At 43.6% G+C, this 22,541-nt stretch overlaps 1 protein-coding gene across 11 annotated transcripts in view; it reads right to left on the bottom strand.

Annotated features, from left to right (window-relative positions):
* Positions 1-22,541, bottom strand: part of TRRAP (transformation/transcription domain associated protein) — a 143,094-nt gene that overhangs the window by 99,915 nt on the left and 20,638 nt on the right. For all 11 annotated transcript variants that reach the window (XM_032755915.2, XM_032755921.2, XM_032755924.2 and 8 more), the window contains 14 exons: positions 21,583-21,687; positions 20,233-20,316; positions 17,994-18,050; positions 15,941-16,066; positions 14,320-14,397; positions 14,052-14,140; positions 13,095-13,191; positions 9,943-10,081; positions 7,211-7,289; positions 4,489-4,723; positions 3,039-3,402; positions 2,853-2,950; positions 2,231-2,425; positions 1,309-1,500 (listed from right to left, as the gene is read on the bottom strand). In XM_032755915.2, coding sequence (XP_032611806.1) covers positions 1,309-1,500; positions 2,231-2,425; positions 2,853-2,950; positions 3,039-3,402; positions 4,489-4,723; positions 7,211-7,289; positions 9,943-10,081; positions 13,095-13,191; positions 14,052-14,140; positions 14,320-14,397; positions 15,941-16,066; positions 17,994-18,050; positions 20,233-20,316; positions 21,583-21,687 — 1,938 coding nt within the window. The remainder of the gene's footprint in view (positions 1-1,308; positions 1,501-2,230; positions 2,426-2,852; positions 2,951-3,038; positions 3,403-4,488; positions 4,724-7,210; positions 7,290-9,942; positions 10,082-13,094; positions 13,192-14,051; positions 14,141-14,319; positions 14,398-15,940; positions 16,067-17,993; positions 18,051-20,232; positions 20,317-21,582; positions 21,688-22,541) is intronic.

Raw genomic sequence — 22,541 nt, 5'->3', positions numbered from 1 at the left:
TTGAGAGGCCAAGGTGGGCAGATCACCTGAGGTCAGGAGCTTGGCCAACATGGTGAAACCCCATCTCTACTAAAAATACAAAAATTAGCCAAACGTGGTGGCATGCACCTATAATCCCAGTTACTGGGGAAGCTGAAGCAGGAGAATTGCTTGACCCGGGAGGCAGAGGTTGCAGTGAGCCAAGATCACTCCACTGCACTCCAGCCTGGGTGACAGACTCGAAAAAAAAAAAAAAAAAAAACCTGAGTGAAGTGGACAACTGTTGATGTAACTGTAACCGCAGAACCAGTTCAAACTGGTTCAGCTTCATCTAAGTTGATTTCAGTTGCAACAGACCCCAAGGCTGCAAGTCGCAAACATGCACAGGTGAACCAGGCACGCAGGATTAGTGACTCTGGGGCAGGCTGGAAGGAAAAGTTAACCACAGATGGAACCCAAGTACCTGGACCAAGCAACGAGGACCAAATTAAGAAGCAAGGGAGCCCTGTTTTGTTGCAATAGGAACTTAAGAGCAAAAGGGCCAGCACTGCCTCACTGCAGAGCTCAATCAAATCATGCCTCACTGCATTTTTCCATCTCCCTCACAGTTACTCTTCCCATAAAACCCACCCCGAGACCCAGCTCCAGGAGAACGGGGTCTCCTGTCTCCTTGTCAGTCGACCTTGCAATAAAGATGTTTTTTTTCCCTGAAAAGCTGGTACCATCGTATTGGCTTCATTGTGCATCCCGCAGTGAGACCATTGCTTGGTAACATAATCGGAACTGTCACACCATATTTGAGAGGTAGGTGAAGACATTTTTTTCCTTCTAATAAGTTCGTCTGCATCACTAAAATTTTTAAAAATAGAACCATCTGCTCCTATTTGTGTAATCCAAAAAAAGGAAATAGGTTTAAAAAAGAAAATCAGTGATGTCAATACTAATAACACCACACTTGCTTGCCATAAGAGTTCTGGATTTTTCATTTTAAGTTACTAGATAGACAAATTAGTTACTGCTTAGACATATATGGAATGATTTTCACACTTGGCCCTTATTTGTTTCAAATATTCACTATTTCAAAGAGTACTTTATAAATATAGTCACTACAGTTTCTGTTTTAAAGTGAAAATAAGAATTAAAAAAAAAAACAAGCCAGGCACCCTCACAGTGGTGAGTGCCTACAGTCCCCAAAACTGGGGAGATTAAGGCAGGTGGATTGCTTGAGTCCAGAAGGCTGACCAGCCTGGGCACCACCGTGAGATCCTGTCTCTAACAACAGTAACAAAACCCTGAACAGAAGCACTACTTAGATTAAATTGACTTTACCTTCAGCATTTGTTCATTTTCAGCTGCAAAGAGGGAGACAGAGCCAAAGACCAGCTTAAACAGCTTGAGGTACAGGTTGGAGAGCTCCACGTTGGAGCCCATTTCTGGCAGGCGATCAAGGAGATATTCCACCAGAATCGTAGCAAACAGAGCAGAGGTAGTAGGATTTGCCAAGAAGGAATTGGCAACAATCTGTCAAAACAAGAAACACATGTGAAAAATTAATCCCTTTCCCCAAAGCAGTTTTAAGACAAAGTAGTAAGCTTTCCAAAAACATAAAACCAGGCCTGTATCACACACTCTAAGAAATTTAATTATCCACCAAAGGAAAAAAATGAAATGGGTTTACTGAGCACTGAGCGGAGCAGTTCACTTCAATGATGTAATCTGTTATTTCATCCTCATCATCAAATACATTTAACGCATTTTTTTTTTTTTTGAGATTTTGAGATGGGGGTCTCGCTCTGTCACCCAGTCTCAGCTCACTGCAGCCTCAACCTCTTGGGCTCAAACAATCCTCCTGTTTCAACCTCCCGAGTAACTAAGACTACAGGGTGTGTGCCACCACACCTAGCTAATTTTTATATTTTTTCTAGAGATGGGTTTCACCATTGTTGCTCAGGCTGATCTCAAACTCCTGGGCTCAAGCAATCCCCGGCCTCTTAAAGTGCTGGAATTACAGGCATGGGCCATTGCACCCGGCCCACATATTTATTTCTACTAACGAAAGGAACTGATCCAAAGCATTTGAATCTTTTAAAAATTGTTTCAAGACATTATGGCCTAATATTTCTTTAAATTTTGAGCTACAAGCACATCCTTAGCTACATTATTTTTAAAATCCTTGAAATAAATGAAAAAGTATTTAAGACATAAACGAAGAATGTAATGTTCAAACAACATAAAAAAAGGAGTTTTATACCTGAAGAGCATAATTTTTTGAGATTCTCTCCACCATGTAAGGGACCGTAGTTTGGAAGATTTCTTTGAACGTTAAGGGGTTCATCATTGTGAACACGCCAGCGAAATGCTCCAATACCTCCTTCTCCTCTTTCATTCTCACAGTCTGGCAGTTGGCCACGCGGATGTATGTCTGCCCATTTCCTGCTATCTGGACCTAATACAGGGGAAAAATGCCACCCATGGGCATTAAAACTGAACCTCTCTGAATATGTTCCATTATGTAACCAGATCAGCTGCATAATTAAAATAGAGCACTTAAATTAGATAACAAATGTCCCCCTCCAAAACCTTTTAAATTCTCCTTTCTCACCCTAATTTTGGCAAAGAATTAAAAAAAAAAAACCTCTAGGTGTTCAGACCATGAAAAAAATTAGTAAACTTAAGTCTTATATTTTCATTGCATTCCGTTTACATTATCTGCCCCACAAAAATGCACACAGACTCTTAGAATTCCCACATAAACGCAGTGCTATGTTGTGGAACAAAGCACATCTGGGTATACAAATACTGTGGACCATCCAAATACTAACAGCTCTCACTGCCACCCCATCACTAGCACCTCTAATACTAAGCTTCCTTACCTGATAAATATCTAAAGCTTGCATTGCATATTTGACAAGTTTGATGTAAATCTGTGTCTCTTTGGGTTGTAACTGCTTGTTGGGAATGAACTGAGCTTCTGGAAAAGAGAAAGCATATTGTTAACTTGAATAAAACTCACTTTATGAAAAGTATTGTTTGTCTACATAACTGAAGAGCAGAATTACCACCAGGCGCTTTGCATGATGTTATGCCCCATGTGATTGTCTTGACACCACACACCAAGGTTTTGACCAAACTTCGACAGTCTGTGACTTGGAATGTCTGCTTGTCTTCCTTGTCCTTTTCTCCTTGCTTCTCGAAGGGAGGCACGGGGGCCGGGGTCACGGGGGTGGCAGGCGGGGGTGGGGGCGGGGGTGGAGCTGGGGCAGGGACGGGTGCTGGGGAGGGAGCAGGGCCAGGAGCTGAAGGGGCAGTGGGCACCCCAGGCAGAGCTGCTTCCACGGCTCCGAGTTCTGACTGAGGCTTACACTTCTTAAAAATGGCAGAGAGCTGGTACCGAGCAATTGTGTGGAATTTGAGAACAAAAACCTAATGGGAAGAGAAATTCAAGGGGGAAGACGGAATTATTCCTCTTCGACAGGCTAAATACTGCTCAGATCACAGTAAAATAAGATGGGACTGACACCAGCTGCTCAAGTCATGCTGCTTTTCTATGAGGTTGGTGTCAAAGGAATTGCAGCTTTTGCCATTACTTCTGATGAAACTGCAGTTACTTTCGCACCAACCCAACAAAGCTGGTGGAAGGCTGGTAACATCTGGGCACCTCCTTTGTGCCAAGTGTAAAGGAAAAGAAAGGTGCCGGTTTACTCCCAACACCATCTCCGTTTTGCATATGCAGAGCCTGGCTCAGGAAGGCTGAGTGACTGGCCTGACAAGCAGGGCCTGGATTTCATCCAGGACTGCAGGCCTCGTCCCACCAGTGCCGCGCCACCACCCGTGGGGCTCAGGAATCACATCCCTCACACTCTGGGTGTCTCCCCAGAGATGTCCACAGCCAGTCTAGCACTTGGGTACTATGCCCCCAGAAAATAACTCTCCTAATTACTTGCCAGGAAGTGTGCTAAGAGCTTTCAAGCGCTGCCTGATTTAACTCCCACAGCGATCCTATGAGGCAGATATCATCACCCCAGGTGAAAAGATGAAAAAACTGGTGCACAGAAGTGAAGCATCTGGGGAGCCTGGGTCTGAACCTAGGTGGTCTAACTCCTGGGATCGAGCCTAGCGATCGAGCCACCCCTACAGCACTGGTTCAAGTTTAGCCACAAGTCCAGCATGGTGGCTCAGGCCTGTAATCCCAGCACTTTGGGAGGCTGAGGCAGGAGGATCACTTGAGGCCAGGAGTTCGAGACCAGCCTGGCCAACATGAGAAAACCCTGTCTCTACTAAAATACAAAATGTTAGTTGGGCATGATGGTGCATGCCTATAATCCCAGCTACTCGGGAGGCTGAGGCATGAGAATCACTTGAACCCAGGAGGCAGAGGTTGCAGTGAGCCGAGATCATGCCACTACACTCCAGCCTAAGAAACAGAGCAAGGCTGTCTCAAAAAAAAAAAAGTTTAGCCACAATCAGGATAGAGTGCAGGATGGATGATACTCTCAGAAGAGTTGGTACCTCCAGCATCCGCATCAGGACGTCTCTCCCATTGCCGCTCTCCTGCTCGCTCTTGGAACGGATGCAGTCCACCAGGTTCAGCAGGAGCTTGCAGGACATGGTCTGGATGCTGCTGGGCAGGGACTCGTCGTCGATGTTCTTGGCGAAGAGCTGGACGGCGAGGGAGAGGTCGCTGAGGGGCAGGTGCTGGCGGACATGGTGCACGAGGTCGGCCAGCGTGCTGTAGGCAAGGGGCCTGCGGGCAGAGACCTCCACTAGTGCTCATTCCCACGTGGCCATGCCTGCTGCAGCAGGCCACCAGGGATATCACCATCTGCCCCAGGAACACCACCCCTGGGACGGCACAGTTACATGGCCCATTTTCACCACATTACTCTCTCCCAGATACATGATGGAAGAGGGCTCAAGTTTTGTACTGATACCTCCATCTTTACCTTCCAAGCTAAAAGTTTAACTTTGTGCATGTCATAAAGTTGCTAATAGACACTGGCACATACAGCTATCCCGAGGAGGAATATTACCAGCTTAATCATGCACTGAATGGGTTTTGTTGCTCAAAAATAAATAGGACGGGTCAATCAATCTTTATATATGATGACCACTTTACAGAGACATAGTAAGAATTTTCAGGCTACTAGTTTTTTCCCTCACTAAACACATGGACACCTGCCATGTGCCAGATCCTGGGCCTGCCAGGGACACCTCAGTGACCCAAGTAGAGCCCCAGTCCTCAGGAAGCTTACTTACAGCAGAGAACACACAATTAAAGAAATAAGCTACACAAGTTAGTAAGTGCTGGGGGAGATGTGAAAAGGGCACATGAGAAAGATGAGTGGGGGGAGCTATTCTTAAACAGGGTTCCAGGGACAGTTCCTTTGAGGTGACACTGAAGTTGAGATCTTAAGGACAAAAAGGGGCCATAAGGCAAAAATCCAGGGAAATTTCAGATGGAAGAAACAGGAAAGATAAAGGCCCAGAGGTGGTAACTGCCTGAAGTAGCCAAGAAGCTATAGGGGCCAGTGTGGCTGCAGCACATCAGGGAGGGCAGCTGTAGGGGCCAGCATGGCTGCAGCAGGTCAGAGAGGGGAGCCGTAGGGGCCAGCATGGCTGAAGCACATCAGGGAGGGCAGCTGTAGGGGCCAGCATGGCTGAAGCAGGTCAGGGAGGGGAGCTGTAGGGGCCAGAATGGCTGAAGCAGGTCAGGGAGGGGGGCTGTAGGGGGCAGCGTGCTGCAGCAGGTTATAGACAGGATCTACAGGGGCCAGTGTGGCTGCAGCAAGTCAGAGAGGAAGGACCAACACAAGATGTAGAACAGGTGGACAGAGCCAAATCACGCAGAGACTCAAATGCTACGGTCAAGAGTTTGGGTTTTCGCTAAGAACTACAGAAAGCCACTGGAGGGCTTCGAGCAGGAGTAACATAATCTAACGTCCAATTCTAGGCAGGTCCAACTCCAAGTTACAAAAAAGTCTTAATATTTTATAACATTGTCTATAGAAAACAGTGAGAAAACTGTATCATATTCAAAGGATCCTAAACATTTTTCAAAAGATCCATCACTCCTTCCTTATTGGAAGCAAAATATGACAAATATTGATTCATTTTATAATGTAAAGATGATTAAATGTTAATTTTCTGCTTTAGAAATAGTAACCATTATCACTACTTTTTTTTTTTCTTTTTTTTTTTGAGACAGAGTTTCGCTCTTATTGCCCAGGCTGGATTGCAATGGCATGATCTCGGCTCACTGCAACCTCCGCCTCCTGGGTTCAAGCGATTCCCCTGCCTCAGCCCCCTGACTAGCTGGGATTACAGGCATACACCACCACGCCTGGCTAATTTTGTATTTTTAGTAGAGACGGGGTTTCTTCATGTTGGTCAGGCTGGTCTCGAACTCCCGACCTCAGGTGATCTGCCCGCCTCGGCCTCCAAAGTGCTGGGATTACAGGCGTGAGCCACCGTGCCTGGCCACAACTACTTTTTTAAGTGTAAGAAACAAAGATTATACGGACATACATTAAGATATTAGCAACATTACTCCATCTCCCTGTGCAGGACCAAAAGGTTTTCTTCCCTTCTATCTTCCTGGTAGGTTATCAAAAAAAAATTTCTTTTTAACAAAAAAAGATGCATTATACAAAAAGCAAAAAACAATAATAACGTCAGATGAAGTTTTACCTAAAATTTAAATCAAGATGATTACTCTGATTTCTTCCTTTAAGCTAAAGCACAAAAAGTAATCTAAGGGCTTTCCAAAAATCCTGCAATTCTTGGCTGGGCACAGTGGCTCATGCCTGTAATCCTAGCACTTTGGGAGGCTGAGGCGGGCAGATCACCTGAGGTCAGGAGTTTAAGACCAGCCTGGCCAACATGGCGAAACCCCATCTCTACTAAAAACACAAAAATTAGCTAGGCATGGTGGTAGGCACCTGTAATCCCAGCTACTCGGGCAGCTGAGGCAGGGAGAATTGCTTGAACCCAGGAGGCAGAGTTGCAGTGAGCCGAGACTGCGCCACTATACTCCAGTCTGGGTGACAGAGTGAGACTCAGCCTCAAAATATATAAATAAATAAATAAATAAACAAAAATCCTGCAATTGTTAACCTAACAGGTGTGTCAAGGCCCAATAGCTGGTGTTCATTGAAACACTTGTAACATGAAGAGCCAGTAACTGATGCTCCTGGCATTTAACCAATCAGATATCACTGGTTTAATCCCGTACCTTAGAGTCTCTCTGGCAGTATATCCTGAGCCAATTAGTATGGATTCATCAAACAGCTTGTCCATGCAAGGAATGAACTCTAGAAGACAAACATCCATTGCACAGATCACTAACAAAACCAATTACACATTAAATTACTTTACAGTGCTTTTGAAGTAGCCAGCCTGCAGTCTGATATGCAATCCAGGCCTGAAAAGGGACAGAGAGGAGACCAGAAAGGCACAAGTGCTATTTCAGTCTAACATAGCAGCTCTGCTGGGCCACACCAGTCACCTGCTGTCAAAGATGCAGTCAGGGTCACATTCAGGGTCAGAGATCAAATTAAGAATAAATCAGCTTGGTGTCCCCTGGCAGAGATCCCACCTCTAATACTTAATTGTGGGCACATCCCACCATCCTTAAACATTGTCACCACCCTCCCAACCAGTTTGGAGAAGGGAGCGGGATCTCCTAAATGCCCCTTTACTACCCTGAAGCATATTGAGAAGACCTAAGGATGTTTCTTTATGTAAGTTACAAAGGTCCAGGCGTTTTTACAATGTTCTCACAGGCATGAATCCCAGGTTACGGTTCCTGATTCCCTGGATGATGCTCATCAGAATCCCCACCGGGGTTCCTCTCTTGCTCTATTCCTGCAGGTGGAACAACCCCTAAACTTACTCTCTGCGCCCTTGCAGGCCTGAACCTAACCAGGGTTCTATAGAAACAACCTGTCACCACTCAGGGACAATTCAGGCTTCTGAGGATGTGCAGACGGGGCAGCAACAGCATGTCCACACTTCCCCTGGGGAGCTCTATTAATACAATCATCCCAAAGGATGTTCAGGTTCTGGAATAAGCCTGACATAAAGCCAGCTGCAGTAAGTCAAATAAAGTACACTTCCCACCAGCTCATAGCTATTGAGGGTCAAAGGCATAAAAGAAATGCAGACACTGAAATGTGCAAGATGCACATCTCTAGGTAACTCCACAGCCAGGCAGCACACGGAGGAGCAGCCCAACGGAAGCAGTGACAAGCAGGCCCCTCTGAGGTCAGAGAATGCAACGGGCCAGGCAGGCTGCAGTGAAGTGGCCAAGACGAAGGAGGCACAGAGGGGTGCAAAGGGCTCAGCCGTGACGTGGAGAACTGGCTGGGGAGGTGAGAACACCTCCAGCAGAGGGAGGACTAATAGGAGATGAAATTGCATGACCACTACTTTCCAGATCCTCTCCATGACCCAGAATCGGAATCTCTAGGAAAATGCTGAACTTGTTAAAATCGCAGGTTTTCTCAAACCACTGGCTCTTCAGAATGAGTGAAAACGAGTTACCATTTGATAATGTTGCAGGTGCCAAAAAAGTAAGGTGAAGAGAAAATGTTGGTGGAAGTGGACATTTTAACTGTAACACACAGTTAATATTTAACATGATTCTCTAAATGTTTCTTTCCACCAAAACTTTGAGATGTGATGCTAATGTCTATTTAAGTCTCAGGAACTACTAAAGGGCTTCAAAATAAAGCGTCCTATAGTATCTTGTTAAAAAAAAAAAAAATCAAGCCAACTAGTAAATGGAGTTCAAAAAAAGGGAAGACTAAAAGCTGAACCCCAAAAGTCTAACGTGATCAACCCCTGGAGAGCAGCAGCTTGGGAAGCCACCAATTCTGGCCAGCAGCCGTGAACACTGATTAAAACCAAGCTTTATGCCCTCAGAAGGGGCCAGCTTGTACAGTAATGGGAAGGAGGTGACCTGGTAAGCATGAAAAGGATTTTTTTTTTTTTTTTTTTGAGACGGAGTCTTGCTCTGTCACCCAGGCTGGAGTACAGTGGCGCGATCTTGGCTCACTGCAAACTCTACCTTCCCGGGTTCATGCCATTCTCCTGCCTCAGCCTCCCGAGCAGCTGCGACTACAGGCGCCCACCACCATGCCTGGCTAATTTTTTGTATTTTTAGTAGAGATGGGGTTTCACCGTGTTAGCCAGGATGGTCTCGATCTCCTGACCTCGTGATCCGCCCGCCTCGTCCTCCCAAAGTGCTGGGATTACAGACATGAGCCACTGCACCCAGCCAAATCTGTTAGCAGATCTACAAGAATCCTCGTGCTACAAAGGTCCCCAACACGCCTCCAAAATTCTTACTCATGGCAGGAGTACTGGAAAGAGGTCGGGTGCAGTGGCTGACACCTGTAGTCCCAGCACTTTGGAAGGCTGAGGCGGGCACATCACTTGAGGTCAGGAGTTCGAGACCAGCCTGGCCAACATGGTGAAATCCCGTCTCTACTAAAAATAAAAAAATTAACCAGGCATGGTGGCGGGTGCCTGTAATTCTAGCTACCTGGGAGGCTGAGGCACGAGAACCGTGCCTGGCTGAGATCTGATGGTTTTAAAAAGGGTAGTTTCCCTGCACAAGCTCTCTCTTTGCGGGCCACCATCCACGTAAGATGTGACTTGCTCCTCCTTGCCTTCCGCCATGACTGTGAGGCCTCCCCAGCCAAGTGGAACTGTAAGTCCATAAAACCTCTTTTTCTTGTAAATTGCCCAGTCTCAGGTATGTCTTTATCAACAGTGTGAAAACAGACTAATACAGGGAGGCAGAGAGGGAGAGAAAAGAGGGGAAAAAATGAACCCAAGACAGCAACGAAGGAAGCAAGGATACGTGGAAACTTCACAGCACAACTATGGAATGTCAGCCGAGTCCCCAAAGATGGCCACAGGACTAGCATCAGCATTTAAGACAAGACAGGCTGGACATACGGTTTCTCAGCTCTGTGGTGAGGATGTGTTTGGCAGCAATCAGAAGCTCCTTTCTGAGGTGTGCAGTCTCTGCTGGACAATTTGAAAGTAACTGGAGCATTCCTTTCACCATCTGCTGAGAATACTTAGTCACCAACTCCTGTAAGGACAGAGTGAGATGACACAGTTACACGGACAGGAGAGTGTTAAGAAAAATTCAAATGTTACCAGCTTCTTAAAAATTCAGTAAGACCTTTGGGAGGCCGAGGTGGGTGGGTCACATGAGGTTAGGAGTTCGAGACTAGCCTGGCCAACATGGCAAAACCCCATCTCTACTAAAAATACAAAAATTAGCTGGGTGTGGTGGCACACACCTGTAATACCAGCTACTTGGGAGGCTGAGGCATAAGAATCGCTTGAACCTGGGAGAAGAAGGTTGCAGTGGGGCAAGATCAAGCCACTGCACTCCAGCCTGAAAGAGTGAGACTCTTGTCTCCAAAAAAAAAAAACTCATTAAGACTAAGCTTGACTCAAGTGACCCTTGACTTCTTGGGCTCACGCCATCCTCCTCCCACCTCAGTAGCTAGGACTAAGGGTGCATACCACCATGCCTAATTTTCTTTTTCTTCTTCTTTTTTTTTTTTTTTTTTTTTTTTTTTAGAGATGGGGGTCTTGCTATGTTGCCCGAGCTGGCCTCCAACTCCTGGGCTCAAGCGATCCTCTCACCTTGGCCTCCCAGACTGCTAGGATTATAGGCATGAGCCACCACGCCAGGCTTGTAAGATTTTTTTAAAAGTAATTACTTGTTTACTTAGTCATCCCACTAATGTAAGTTGTGAACAACAGTGGAGCCAACTTGAGCCAACTCAGAACAGGCTCTAATCACAATCTTCTTTTGAGGTGTCAGCACGAGGCCACTCACCAAGATAATACAAGCTGACTAAAATGTCAAGGGGTACCTAATTTGACTTTTTATTTATTTTTATTTTTTTTGAGACGGACTCTCGCTGTTGCCCAGGCTGGAGTGCAGTGGCAGGATCTCGGCTCACTGCAGGCTCCGCTCCCCCGGGGTTCACGCCATTCTCCTGCCTCAGCCTCCGGAGTAGCTGGGACTATAGGCGCCCACCACTGCACCTGGGTAATTTTTTGTATTTTTAGTAGAGACGGGGTTTCACCATGTTAGCCAGGATGGTCTCGATCTCCTGACCTCGTGATCCACCCGCCTCGGCCTCTCAAAGTGCTAGGATTACAGGTGTGAGCCACCACGCCCGGCCCTTAACTTGACTTTTTACACCAAATGTTCCGTTTTCTTCATGTAAGCTATCATTATCTAGTCATATACATTAAAATTAAGGGGGGAAAGGTTACAAATGCTTTCAAAAGTAGTTTTTATTCTAAACAATTCAGCACCTGTTTTAATTTTTATTTTTCTAAACTAAAAGCCTTACAAAAAGCATAAATTATAATCCAATTCAATTGATATAGATCAGTACTGAATTTATTCCATACTATAGAACAATCATATAAGAATTCTTTTCAGAAACATGAAAAGGAAATAAGGTATTTTTTCCTTTGAGTTCTTATGATTTAAATAAGAACACAACTATGCACGAAAAAATGAAACAAAAATCCACCATACAAGCTCCTCAAAAAAGCACCCAGAACTTCGTCAGTTTTATTGATAACGCCGTTTAAATTCCAATCTCTCTCACACCTAGCTGCCACAACACACAACTTCTAACAGCAGCAAAAGTCAATGAACCAAATATGTCCATACAAAAATCTGCATGTAAATGTGTATAGCTGCTTTATTAATAATGGCCGAAAATGAAACAGGCAAATCCATAAAGACACAAAGTACATTCGTGGTTGCCAAAGCATGTAGTCAAGGAAGGCTGCTGATGAGATGGGGTTTCTTTTGGGGTGATGACATTATTCTAAAATTGGATGGTGGTAATGGTACAAATCTGTGGCTAAACTAAAAACCACTTAATTGTACACTTAAAAGGGGGGAGTTTTATGATACATAAACTATATCTCAATAAAGCTATTTTTAGGCCTGACTCATGCCTGTAATCCCAGCACCTTGGGAGGCTGAGGTGGGCAGATCACTTGAGGCCAGGGGTTCGAGACCAGCCTGGACAACATGGCCAAACCTCACCTCTACAAAAACTACAAAAATTAGCCAGGTGTGGGAGTGCATGCCTATAATCCCAGCTACTCGAGTGGCTGAGGCACAAGAATAGCTTGAACCAGTGAGGCAGAGGCTGCAGTGAGCTGAGATTGTGCCACTGCACTCCAGCCTGGGCAACAGACTGAGACTCTGTCTCAAAAAATAGTAAGTAAATAATAAAGCTGTTTTCAAAAACATTAGAAATAATCTGACTACTCATCAATTGGTGAATGGATAAACACACACCATGATACATCCACACAATGGGATTCTACTGCTGTGGATTGAGCTGCATCCCCTTAAAATTCCCATGTGAAAGCTCTAACTCCAAATGTGACTGCATCTGGACACAGAGTCTTCAGAAGGGGATGAAGTTCAGTGAGGTCATAGGGCTGCAGCCATTATCTGGCAGGACTGTGGCTGTGTAAGAGGAGGAGGAGAGAACTCTCCCTGTTTGCCATTGTGAGGACACAGCAGAAGGCAGCTGTCTGCAAGGCCGGAAGAAAGCCCTCACCAGAAACCAGAACCTTGATCTCTGACTTCCAGCCTCCAGAACTGTGAGACAATTGCTGCCATGTAAGCAACCTAGCCTATGGGATTTTTGTTAAGGCTGCCAAGCAAAGACAACTACACAGCAATAAAAAGTAATCAGTAAAACAAGGTCCTATCTCAACATTACTGCTAAGTGAAAGAAGCCAGACTCAAAAGGCTGCAGAGACTAGACACTGGACATTTCCATTTAGATGACATTCTAGAAAGGAAAGAGCTATGGGGACCAAATAAATCAGTGTGTATGCCAAGGAATGGAGGTGGTGGGATGAAACTGACAACAAATACATAACAATGGAATTTTGGAGGGTGATGGAAATGTACTGTATTTTGATGTGTTAGTAATGATTAACAACATTTGTCAATTCCTAGAACTGTACACCCACAAAATGTGAATTTTATTGTATGTAAACTATCTCAATAAACCTGACATAAAAGTCAATGACCTTACCTGGTAAATCCTGATGATGTAAGCTAAAAATGACAATGTTTTAATCTGAGCAGCAATGAAGTCAGCATACAACTCCTTGTTGTAAAGCTTATGTTGCCTGAGTAAGACGAGAATAAAAATATTACCTCTCAATTTTGAGTGATGTTAGTATTAATTAAAAGCCTGTAACCATTATTAAACCCAAAAGATTGATTTCCACACAGACCCAAATAACATGGCAGCAATAGCAAAGGTGTCTACACTTTTTGTGCAATTCCAAATAACATAAAAGTTTTAAGGGAACACACCAACCAGTTCTCCAGCCCATTCCATAGCAGTTACAATGTGAATCCCACAAAGCCAGTGACAGGCCGGTCTACTCAATCCGCAGAAAGAATGTGTGTAACATCTGCTCAATGCAAGACCCCGACTAGGGCCGTGGCGATGGCCAAAGAGGATTCCTCCTCAGATCCTGCCCTCAAATGACACAGCCAGACAGGCTCCAAGTCAGGAGGGTGCATGAAGACAGTCTCAGGAGGAACGTCCTTAGGTTTGAGAAAAGGCTTCACCGAGAGGCTTCAAAGGATGAACACAGACTATCTGGAGATGAAGGCTGATGGGGAACTGAGGGTGTAGAGAACATTCTAGCACTCAAGCTGAACAATCAGCAAGAACAAAGGCTTGAAGGTGAGCAAGGCTTGGACATGCCATAGCTGTCATTGAGCACGGTAATGCCTGATGACGTTTTTAATTTACAACACACACACCAGAATACGAGCTATTATCTCATCTTCCCAAATTAAGAACGAAAATAGCTAAAACTGTCATCCCTGAAACACAGGTGCAGAAAGTCAACAGTGCATATAATTTTACCAAAATTTTATCACTCCTAATTTTCATGTCTTAAGAATGACAACAGCAAGTATATTTTTACTTGGAATCCAGGCACTGTGGCAGCCGGCTACAGTGGCGCCTCACCTGGCTTGTGCAGACACTTGAATGGCAATGGTGTTCATGATCAAGGGCACAAACTCGGCAACAACATTGTGGATGTTCAGTTTGTAGAGCTAAAAGCAAACATACCAGATTTTCATACATCGACACTCTGCTATGGCAACAAAATTTGGCATACCAAAGAATCATCACGTTATTTAACATGTGTGTATTATACACATCTTTTTGCCCCAGATGTTAATTTTCTTTTAAGAAGCCCAAAACCCAAGAGACTAATGAGCAATACACATACCTGATACATTAAAACAACAATAATGGGCAATTCTGCCAACACTTTCAGAGAAAGTGATCCCCTCGGAATGATGGAATGCTGGAAGACAGAAATGGGTAGGATCCGGGTTACCACTGTGGCATTTAAAATAGCCCCCACCAGTGCCCACTGAGAGAGAACGCAAAACAGTGACACCTCTTTGTAAATATTTGTGATGAAAGATCCAAACTATGTTGAAAACAAAGTATGCAGAACTATCATTTAATACAATTTAATATGAAAGTTTTCTCTCTTTTTTTTTTTTTTTTTGAGATGGAGTCTCGCTCTTGTCACCAGGCTGGAGTGCAGTGGTGCGATCTCGGCTCACTATAGCCTCCACCTCCTGGGTTCAAGCAATTCTCCTGCCTCAGCCGCCCGAGTAGCTAGGATTACAGGCATGAACCACCACGCCCAGCTAATTTTTGTGTTTTTTAGTAGAGACATGGTTTTGCCATGTTGGCCAGGCTGGTCTCAAACTCCTGACCTCAGGTGATCTGCCCACCTCGGTCTCCCAAAGTTCTGGGATTACAGGTGTGTGCCACCGTACCCGGCCTAAAGGTTTTCATATTTTTCTACATAATCATTTGTAAAAACTTCAGGAAAATGTGTCCAAACTTGGAGATTCAAATCACCTGAGAAATTTTTAAAGCGAATACCTATGACTTCACTTACTTAAAAGAACAGCACAAAGTACAATTTACCCAGCAGTTTTATTCAAAGATATTTATAAACAGAAAATGCTTGCAATATAGAAAAGTTCAACAGTCCTAATATAAAGGGACTCATGAAACAAGGAAAATGTCAGGCTCAAAATACAAATGGGCAATGGATATGAACAGACAAGGAAAAAAGAAAATACAAAGGAATGATACTGAGAAAACAAATTTCTAACTAAGAACAACGAAAAGAGGAAAGCTTTATTCAAAGTTTCTTGTTCATCCTAGCACAAACTGAAACACTCTGCACAACCATTTCAGAAAAACAAACATGAATAATATTAATTCAATCACAAAAATTGTCATAGTAAATGCTCAAAACATGTTACCTATGTGGCAGACACCACAAATATACCATACATTACCTGCGGACCATGCCAGCATTACCTTCATAAAGTCCGTGAGACAGGTTTTTCAGATAACGAGAGGAAAAATAAGGTCAGAACGCAGGTTCATTAACTTTCCTGGAGTCAGAAAACCCCAGTGGGGCTGGAACATTGTACTGGAGCTCTCTGTCCTAGAGCCCACACTCTCAGTCACTGAGCTATATATTTTTATCTGTAGTTTAAGGGACTTTATTAATGTCAAAAGACTCAAAGCTAAGGGACAGAACAGACACCCCACACCTGGTCTGCTGCTCTTCCCAGCAGGGTGATTCTGGGTTTCAACAACAACCTTATCTTTCTAGCCTGGCATCAACGACACCCGACAGGTCACTTTCACCCCTCCCAGGCTGTAGAGAAGGACCAGTGATGCTTCACCAGGCACACAGGTTTATTTGTCTTAAATGCCTCCACGTATTTAAGAGAAAAAAAAAAAATGGTTTAACAGGCCAGTATCTGAAACTACAGAAGCCACGGGTAGAAATAACTCAGCGAAACACTTACTGTTCGAGTCTCACTGTCTTCACGCTCCGGGTTGACTTTCACAGCAATCGTTGTTATCATACCAACCATTTCTGGGGGAGGCACTGTGTTCTCGGGGATCACTTGAGGGTTCTCAAAGTAGCGGTTCTACATGAAAGTCATAAAAATATTTTTTCCTAAAGTCAAACCCAGTATTCATTCAAAAAAAAGCAAAAAAACACTTGACTCTGGTGGAAAAAAGCAGCATGTTCTACATTTTTATGCTGCACCAACTCCACAGTATTTGGGCTCAGCCATTCATTTCTCAATGCCCCTTAAAGCCTAAACCAACACACACCAGATGTTTACTCTTCCCACAGGACCATAAAGATAACACAACAGGGACCATGTTCTCCATCTTCAACAACAGAAGACAAAAGCTTGCCTAAAAGTATTTTCTACCCTTTTTTCCCTGGCTAATAAATGATTAAATACAAACCATATTACATTCCTACCACAGTGAGGCAGGAAGGAAAGCACTCCATCCCTCTTGGGAACAAACTACGAGCTGGCAGTCCCCACTGATTAATTTTTCACTCTCCAAATAGAGATCAAAGAGGGAAGAAGCAAGACACACGACATTTTTTTTTTCTTGAGACAGAGTCTCACTCTGTCGCCCCGGCTGGAATGCAGGGGTATGATTTTGGCTCACTGCAACTTCCACCTCCTGAGTTCAATTGAGTCTCCTGCCTCAGCCTCCCATGTAGCTGGATTACTGCCACGCACCACCATGCTTGGCTAATTTTTGTATTTTTAGCAGAGACTGGGTTCCACCACATTGGCCAAACTGGTCTTGAACTCCCAGCATCAGGTGATTCACCCACCTGGGCCTCCCAAAGTACTGGGATTGCTGGGGTGAGCCACTGCACCTGGCCAAAACACAGGACATTTTTAAAAGCCAGGACCTCACTGCCAACCTTCGCTCTCAGTGGATTTGGCATTTCACGTTCAACAAGGCAGCTGCCTATGAAAAGCAGTGCTCGGGCTTTGTCAGGAGGGCAGGTGGCAGGACTTGACAACTTAAAGTCACTAATTTTAAGTTGTATACATTCTCCCCAGATTGAAATCCTTTAAATGCCAAAAAGAGTCGATTTTATCCTCTATCAATTTAAAAACTTTTTAAAGATTAAAAAAGAAATCTTTAGGCTGGGTGCAGTGGCTCACGCCTATAATCCCAGCACTCTGGGAGGCTGAGGCAGGTGGATCACCTGAGGTCAGGAGTTCAAGACCAGCCTGACCAACATGGTGAAACCCCGCCTCTACTAAAAATAAAAAATTAGCTGGGTGGGGTGCTGCACGCCTGTAATCCCAGCTACTTGGGAGGCTGAGGCAGGAGAACTGCTTGAACTCAGAAGGTGGAGGCTGCAGTGAGCAGAGATCATGCCACTATACTCCAGCCTGGGCAGACTGAGACCCTGTCCCCCTGCACCCCCAGCCAAAAAAAAAAAAAAAAAAAAGAATTATGATTCCCAGAAGAAGAGTCTGGAAGAAGCTATTCCAAACTGGCAAGAGTGTTTACTTCTAATAAGCAAGAAGGAGATGAGATTTTCCTCCTCTACTCCACAAACCTGTATATTGTGGCACTGCTTATGAAGAGTTCTTAATGAGATCGACAAAAAGTTAGTAAAATTTTTTTAAAAATTGAAAATATACACCACCTCCCCAAAAAGTCTTCAAGCCTGTAAGCTAAACCATCTTTAAAATGCACAAAGTGAAAAACAAAAGCAAAACCTCCATGTCAATGGTTGCTTACAAGTAAATGAATTATGACAATTATTTTTCCAAAATTTCTACAATAAAAATACATTGCCTTTATGTACAAAAAAAGTACTTAAGTGAAACAGAAAAACTAAAAAAGCTATTTTTCTGAATGGCTGACTTATCAACCTAGCTTTTAACCATTACTAAACATTCCCCATTCTAAAACAGTAACCCCTCCTCACACGCTATTTCTCCAACCCAACTGTTCTAAAGTCTTTTTGGAATAAGGAAGTATAAACAAATGTAACTAATTAAAACCAAAGTAAAAACATACCACTACTTTTGGAAGCTCCTTGTAAATCTGTTTCACAAAATCCAGAAAATGATGAATCTAAAAAAAGCAGACACTTTCATTATAGGAAGATATTCATAAACAGAAAATACCTATAATAAATAAGAAAAGTTGTAATTGTCTTACTGCGTTAAGAACTCATAAGAGAGGTAAGGAAAATGGTGGGCTCAAGATACAAACAGGCAATGGATGTGAACAAACAAACAAAAAAAGTAAATATAAAGGACTGATAAACAGAAAACAAGTTTCTGATTCAGGAAGAGCAAAGAGGTGAAAATTAAAATAAATGCCAGTTTTTGCCTTTCAAAAAACAGTAATACACAATGCTTGACAGGATGGGATGAGAGAAAGACTCTCATATACTGTGGGACCATAAACTACTGAAACCTTTCTAGAAATCAGTTTAACAAGGAGCATTAAAACTTCAATGCCTTTGCCTCGGTAATTCTCCTACAAAGCTAGTCTATGAAATAATTTGAACCGTAAACAAAGGTATTCCATAATAACCATTAAAATAAGAAATTGGAAATACCTTCAATACCCAGAAATAAGGACACCCATAAGAAAGAATATTATGTACCCATTAAAAAATAATTGTGGATGGGCACGGTGGCTCATGCCTACAAACCTGACACTTTGGGAGGCTGAGACTAGAGGATCACTTGAGGCCAGGAGTCTTGTTTTTTTTTTTTTTTTGAGACGGAGTCTCGCTCTGTCACCCAGGCTGGAGTGCAGTGGCACAATCTCGGCTCACTGCAAGCTCCGCCTCCCAGGTTCACGCCATTCTCCTGCCTCAGCCTCTCCGAGTAGCTGGGACTACAGGCGCCCGCCACCACGCCCGGCTAATTTTTTTTTGTATTTTTAGTAGAGATGGGGTTTCACCATGGTCTCGATCTCCTGACCTCGTGATCCGCCCGCCTCGGCCTCCCAAAGTGCTGGGATTACAAGCGTGAGCCACCACGCCCGGCCGAGGCCAGGAGTTTTGAGACCAGCCTGGGCAACATAGACAGACTCTGTCTCTACAAAAATTTTTTAAAAAATTAATTGTATACAGAATTTTTTATGACTGCGAAAATGCTTACACTTAACATGATCAAGCTATAAGATGTTATATACAGTATTACCACAATTATGTAGAAAATATACAAAAACATGAAGGTGAGAAAAAGGAAAGAAAAGGCCGGGCGCGGCGGTTCATGCCTGTAATCCCAGCACTTTGGGAGGCTGAGGCGGGCAGATCACATGAGGTCAGGAGTTACAGACCAGCCTGGCGACACGGTGAAACCCCATCTCTACTAAAAATACAAAAAAAAAAAAAATTAGCTGGGTGTGGTGGCATGAGCCTGTAGTCCCAGCTACTCGGGGAGGCTGAGACAGGAGAATCGCTTCAATCCGGGAGGCGGAGGTTGCAGTGAGCCGAGATTGCGCCACTGCACTCCAGCCTGAGCGACAGAGGAAGACTCATCTCAAAAAAAAAAAAAAAAGAAAAAAGAAAAGAAAAAGAAAAGGAAAGAAAATCACCAAGATATAAAATCCTGTTTTTGAGATGGTAGGAATCTATTTCATCTTTATGCTTTTAATTTCTATTTTAAGTAATTTAATTCAATAAATAATTTTTAATTTTAATAAATAATTTAATTTCTACCTTAAATCATCTATAACATGCACTTATTTAGGTTATCATCAGAGAAGATATAATTATGGTAAATGTATACTTGCTGCTTAATGTATAGGTAGATGCCAGTCACGGTGCTACGAACTTTAAACTTTATGTCTAATTCCTCAAATGACATTTTAAGGACATACTATGATTATTGTCATTTTACAGAAAAATCTCCAAAAGGTTACAAACTTAACCAATGTCACACAGCCACTGAATTGCAGAGGTGAGATTCAAACCCAGCTCTGGCTTCACAGCCCACATCTTAATCCCTGTACAACATACAATGACTTGTACATCATACAAGTAAACACAGAACAGCCCAAATAACCTGTCAGTTTGGTCATTTAATACATTTCAACTACTGAATCAATTTAGCAAAGTACTGATAAAAACATTTTTTTAAGTCACTGTTAAACTCATAAAGAATTGCCCCAAACTTAGGCTGTATTTCTACACTTGAAAGCAGTATGTGTTCAGCCAACTTTGAGAGCAAAAAATTTCACAGAAGGAACATGCTGACACACTTTATAAATGCTATCAGGATTTTAAACAACTTACTTCTTGTGTGATTGGTGGCCTAAACTGTTTGTGTAGCTCAATAATTATTCTTAGACAAATAAGGACATTTTCTTCATTTTCCGTCTAAAAAAAAGCATTTAAAGAAAGTTATACTTCTGAAGATTTGCTTTAAAGGCGAATTTTCTAAGCAGTTTCTGCACACACACTTTCCATCAACCAACTTCTACTGGATTGCTGAAAATTCATCAGCTCACAGAACACAGCTGTCCCAGACAGAAAGCTTCAGTGCGCCACCAGAAGGGAATCCCACCAGCCAGCTCTGCATGAGTAACCTGGACAGGGGCTTCACTGGCCGTCGTGGCAAGCGGTACCAAGAGCTAAGGACTTCACAGCCCAAATGACACTTTCCATTGTTGGACAATATTGTGAAAAGACCAGGAAAGAATTACTGGGCAAGCGCCATGGACTGGACCCTGTGCTAAGCACCTTACAAATGCTCTGTGAGGACGGGGTTCCATCTACATTTGACCTGTGAGGGAGCGAAATCTCAGGGGTTAAGCAATGTGACTGACATGACACAGCAACAAAGCATCCCAGCTAAGACTGAATCCAAGCTCATCTTTCCAAGGGGCCCAGAAACACGACTGAAATATAACTGCATCAAGATTAAGAGGGCCGAGTGAGGTGGCTCACGTCTGTAATCCGAGCACTTTGGGAGGCCAAAGCGGGTGGATCACGAAGTCAGGAGTTCGAGACAAGCCTGACCAACATGGCGAAACCCCGTCTCTACTAAAAATACAAAAATCAGCTAGGCATGGTGGCACGGGCCTGTAATCCCAGCTACTCGGGAGGTTGAGGCAGGAGAATCACTTGAACCCGGAAGGCAGTGGATGCAGTGAGCCAATATCACATCACTGCATTCCAGCCTGGGCCAAGACTTCATCTCAAAAAAAAAAAAAAAAAAAAAAAGACTAAGAGAAGCAAGAAAACAATTTTGGAGGTACCAGATGGATACACCCCAAGGATGTGAGATACTCTTTATGAGCATCTACTAGGTGTGATGCACCGCACTGGAGATACACACGGAAAGAACAATGCAAGTGAGCCACTCACTGGACGTCTGTGGGCCAGCACCCGGCTCACCATCCACAACCGTTTCAAAGGTACCTACCATGTCTGGCCAATTCCTCAGTAACTCAAACAATGATTTTCAATTAAGTAATCTTTCTGAGTGGAGGAAATGGGGGAAAAGGGACATTAAATTTTTACTCATGTGACTTGGAATTTGGGCGAAAGATAAAACAGTTGTATAATGCTGAAATTTACCATAAGAAAAATCAGTGAGTTTTACATATGCCTATACGACAAGAATTAATTCTCAAAGCTTACCTCTAAAAAGCGAAACATCACAGACAAAACATTTTTTGTGTGAGGACGAAGATGTTCATTGGTTGGTATTCTATGAATTATTTCAAGTACTAGCTTCCGCAGTTGCTGGCAAGAAAAAATAAATAAATGTAAGGATAAAAATACTTCCAAGGGTTCCAAATTAATTATCTCACACTCTGCAAGTGTCACACAGCTGTTTACACCCAACACTAGGAATGAACCACCATCCTACAAAATGGACCCAATTTTTGAAACAGTCCTAGAAACTACTTAAATGTAACCCAAAGTAAGTACTGCAGATGACCATTTTCAGTATTTCTACAACTCTGTACCAAACCGACTAAGCCAATTTCTCCTCTTCCATGGCTTATCAGTAAGTCCAACAGACGGACACTGGTGTACAAACATGGAGTCCATTGAAGATAAAAGAGCAAAACACAAACTGAACATAGTTTGGTATCTCCCCTTACCATCTCGCGTTAGCTCCGATAATGCCATCGCCAACTACCTTGGGCCCAAGGACTAGTTACCACATGAGCTGTACTAAGCTTCTGTGATTCTGTCTGTGGAACTGATAACTAAAAGGTCAAATATGTAAGGTCTTGCGCTGGTATGATATTAAAATGCTTTATTTACTAATAAGCTGGTATTATGGAAATGTTATCTAAAAGTTATTTTTAAGAGCTACATGCTGGGCTGGGCGCAGTGGCTCATGCCTGTAATCTCAGCACTCTGGGAGGCCAAGATGGGCAGATCACGAGGTCAGGAGATTGAGACCATCCTGGCTAACACAGTGAGGCCCTGTCTCTACTAAAAAAAATACAAAAAATTAGCTGGGCATGGTGGCGGGCGCCTGTAGTCCCAGCTACTCGGGAGGCTGAGGCAGGAGAATGGCGTGAGCCCAGGAGGCAGAGCTTGCAGTGAGCTGAGATCGCACCACTGCACTTCAGCCTGGGCAA

Source organism: Hylobates moloch, unplaced genomic scaffold (assembly GCF_009828535.3).
Source record: "Hylobates moloch isolate HMO894 unplaced genomic scaffold, HMol_V3 SCAFFOLD_1, whole genome shotgun sequence".
Classification (NCBI taxonomy): Eukaryota; Metazoa; Chordata; class Mammalia; order Primates; family Hylobatidae; genus Hylobates; species Hylobates moloch.
This window is presented reverse-complemented; position numbering and strand designations above follow the sequence as displayed.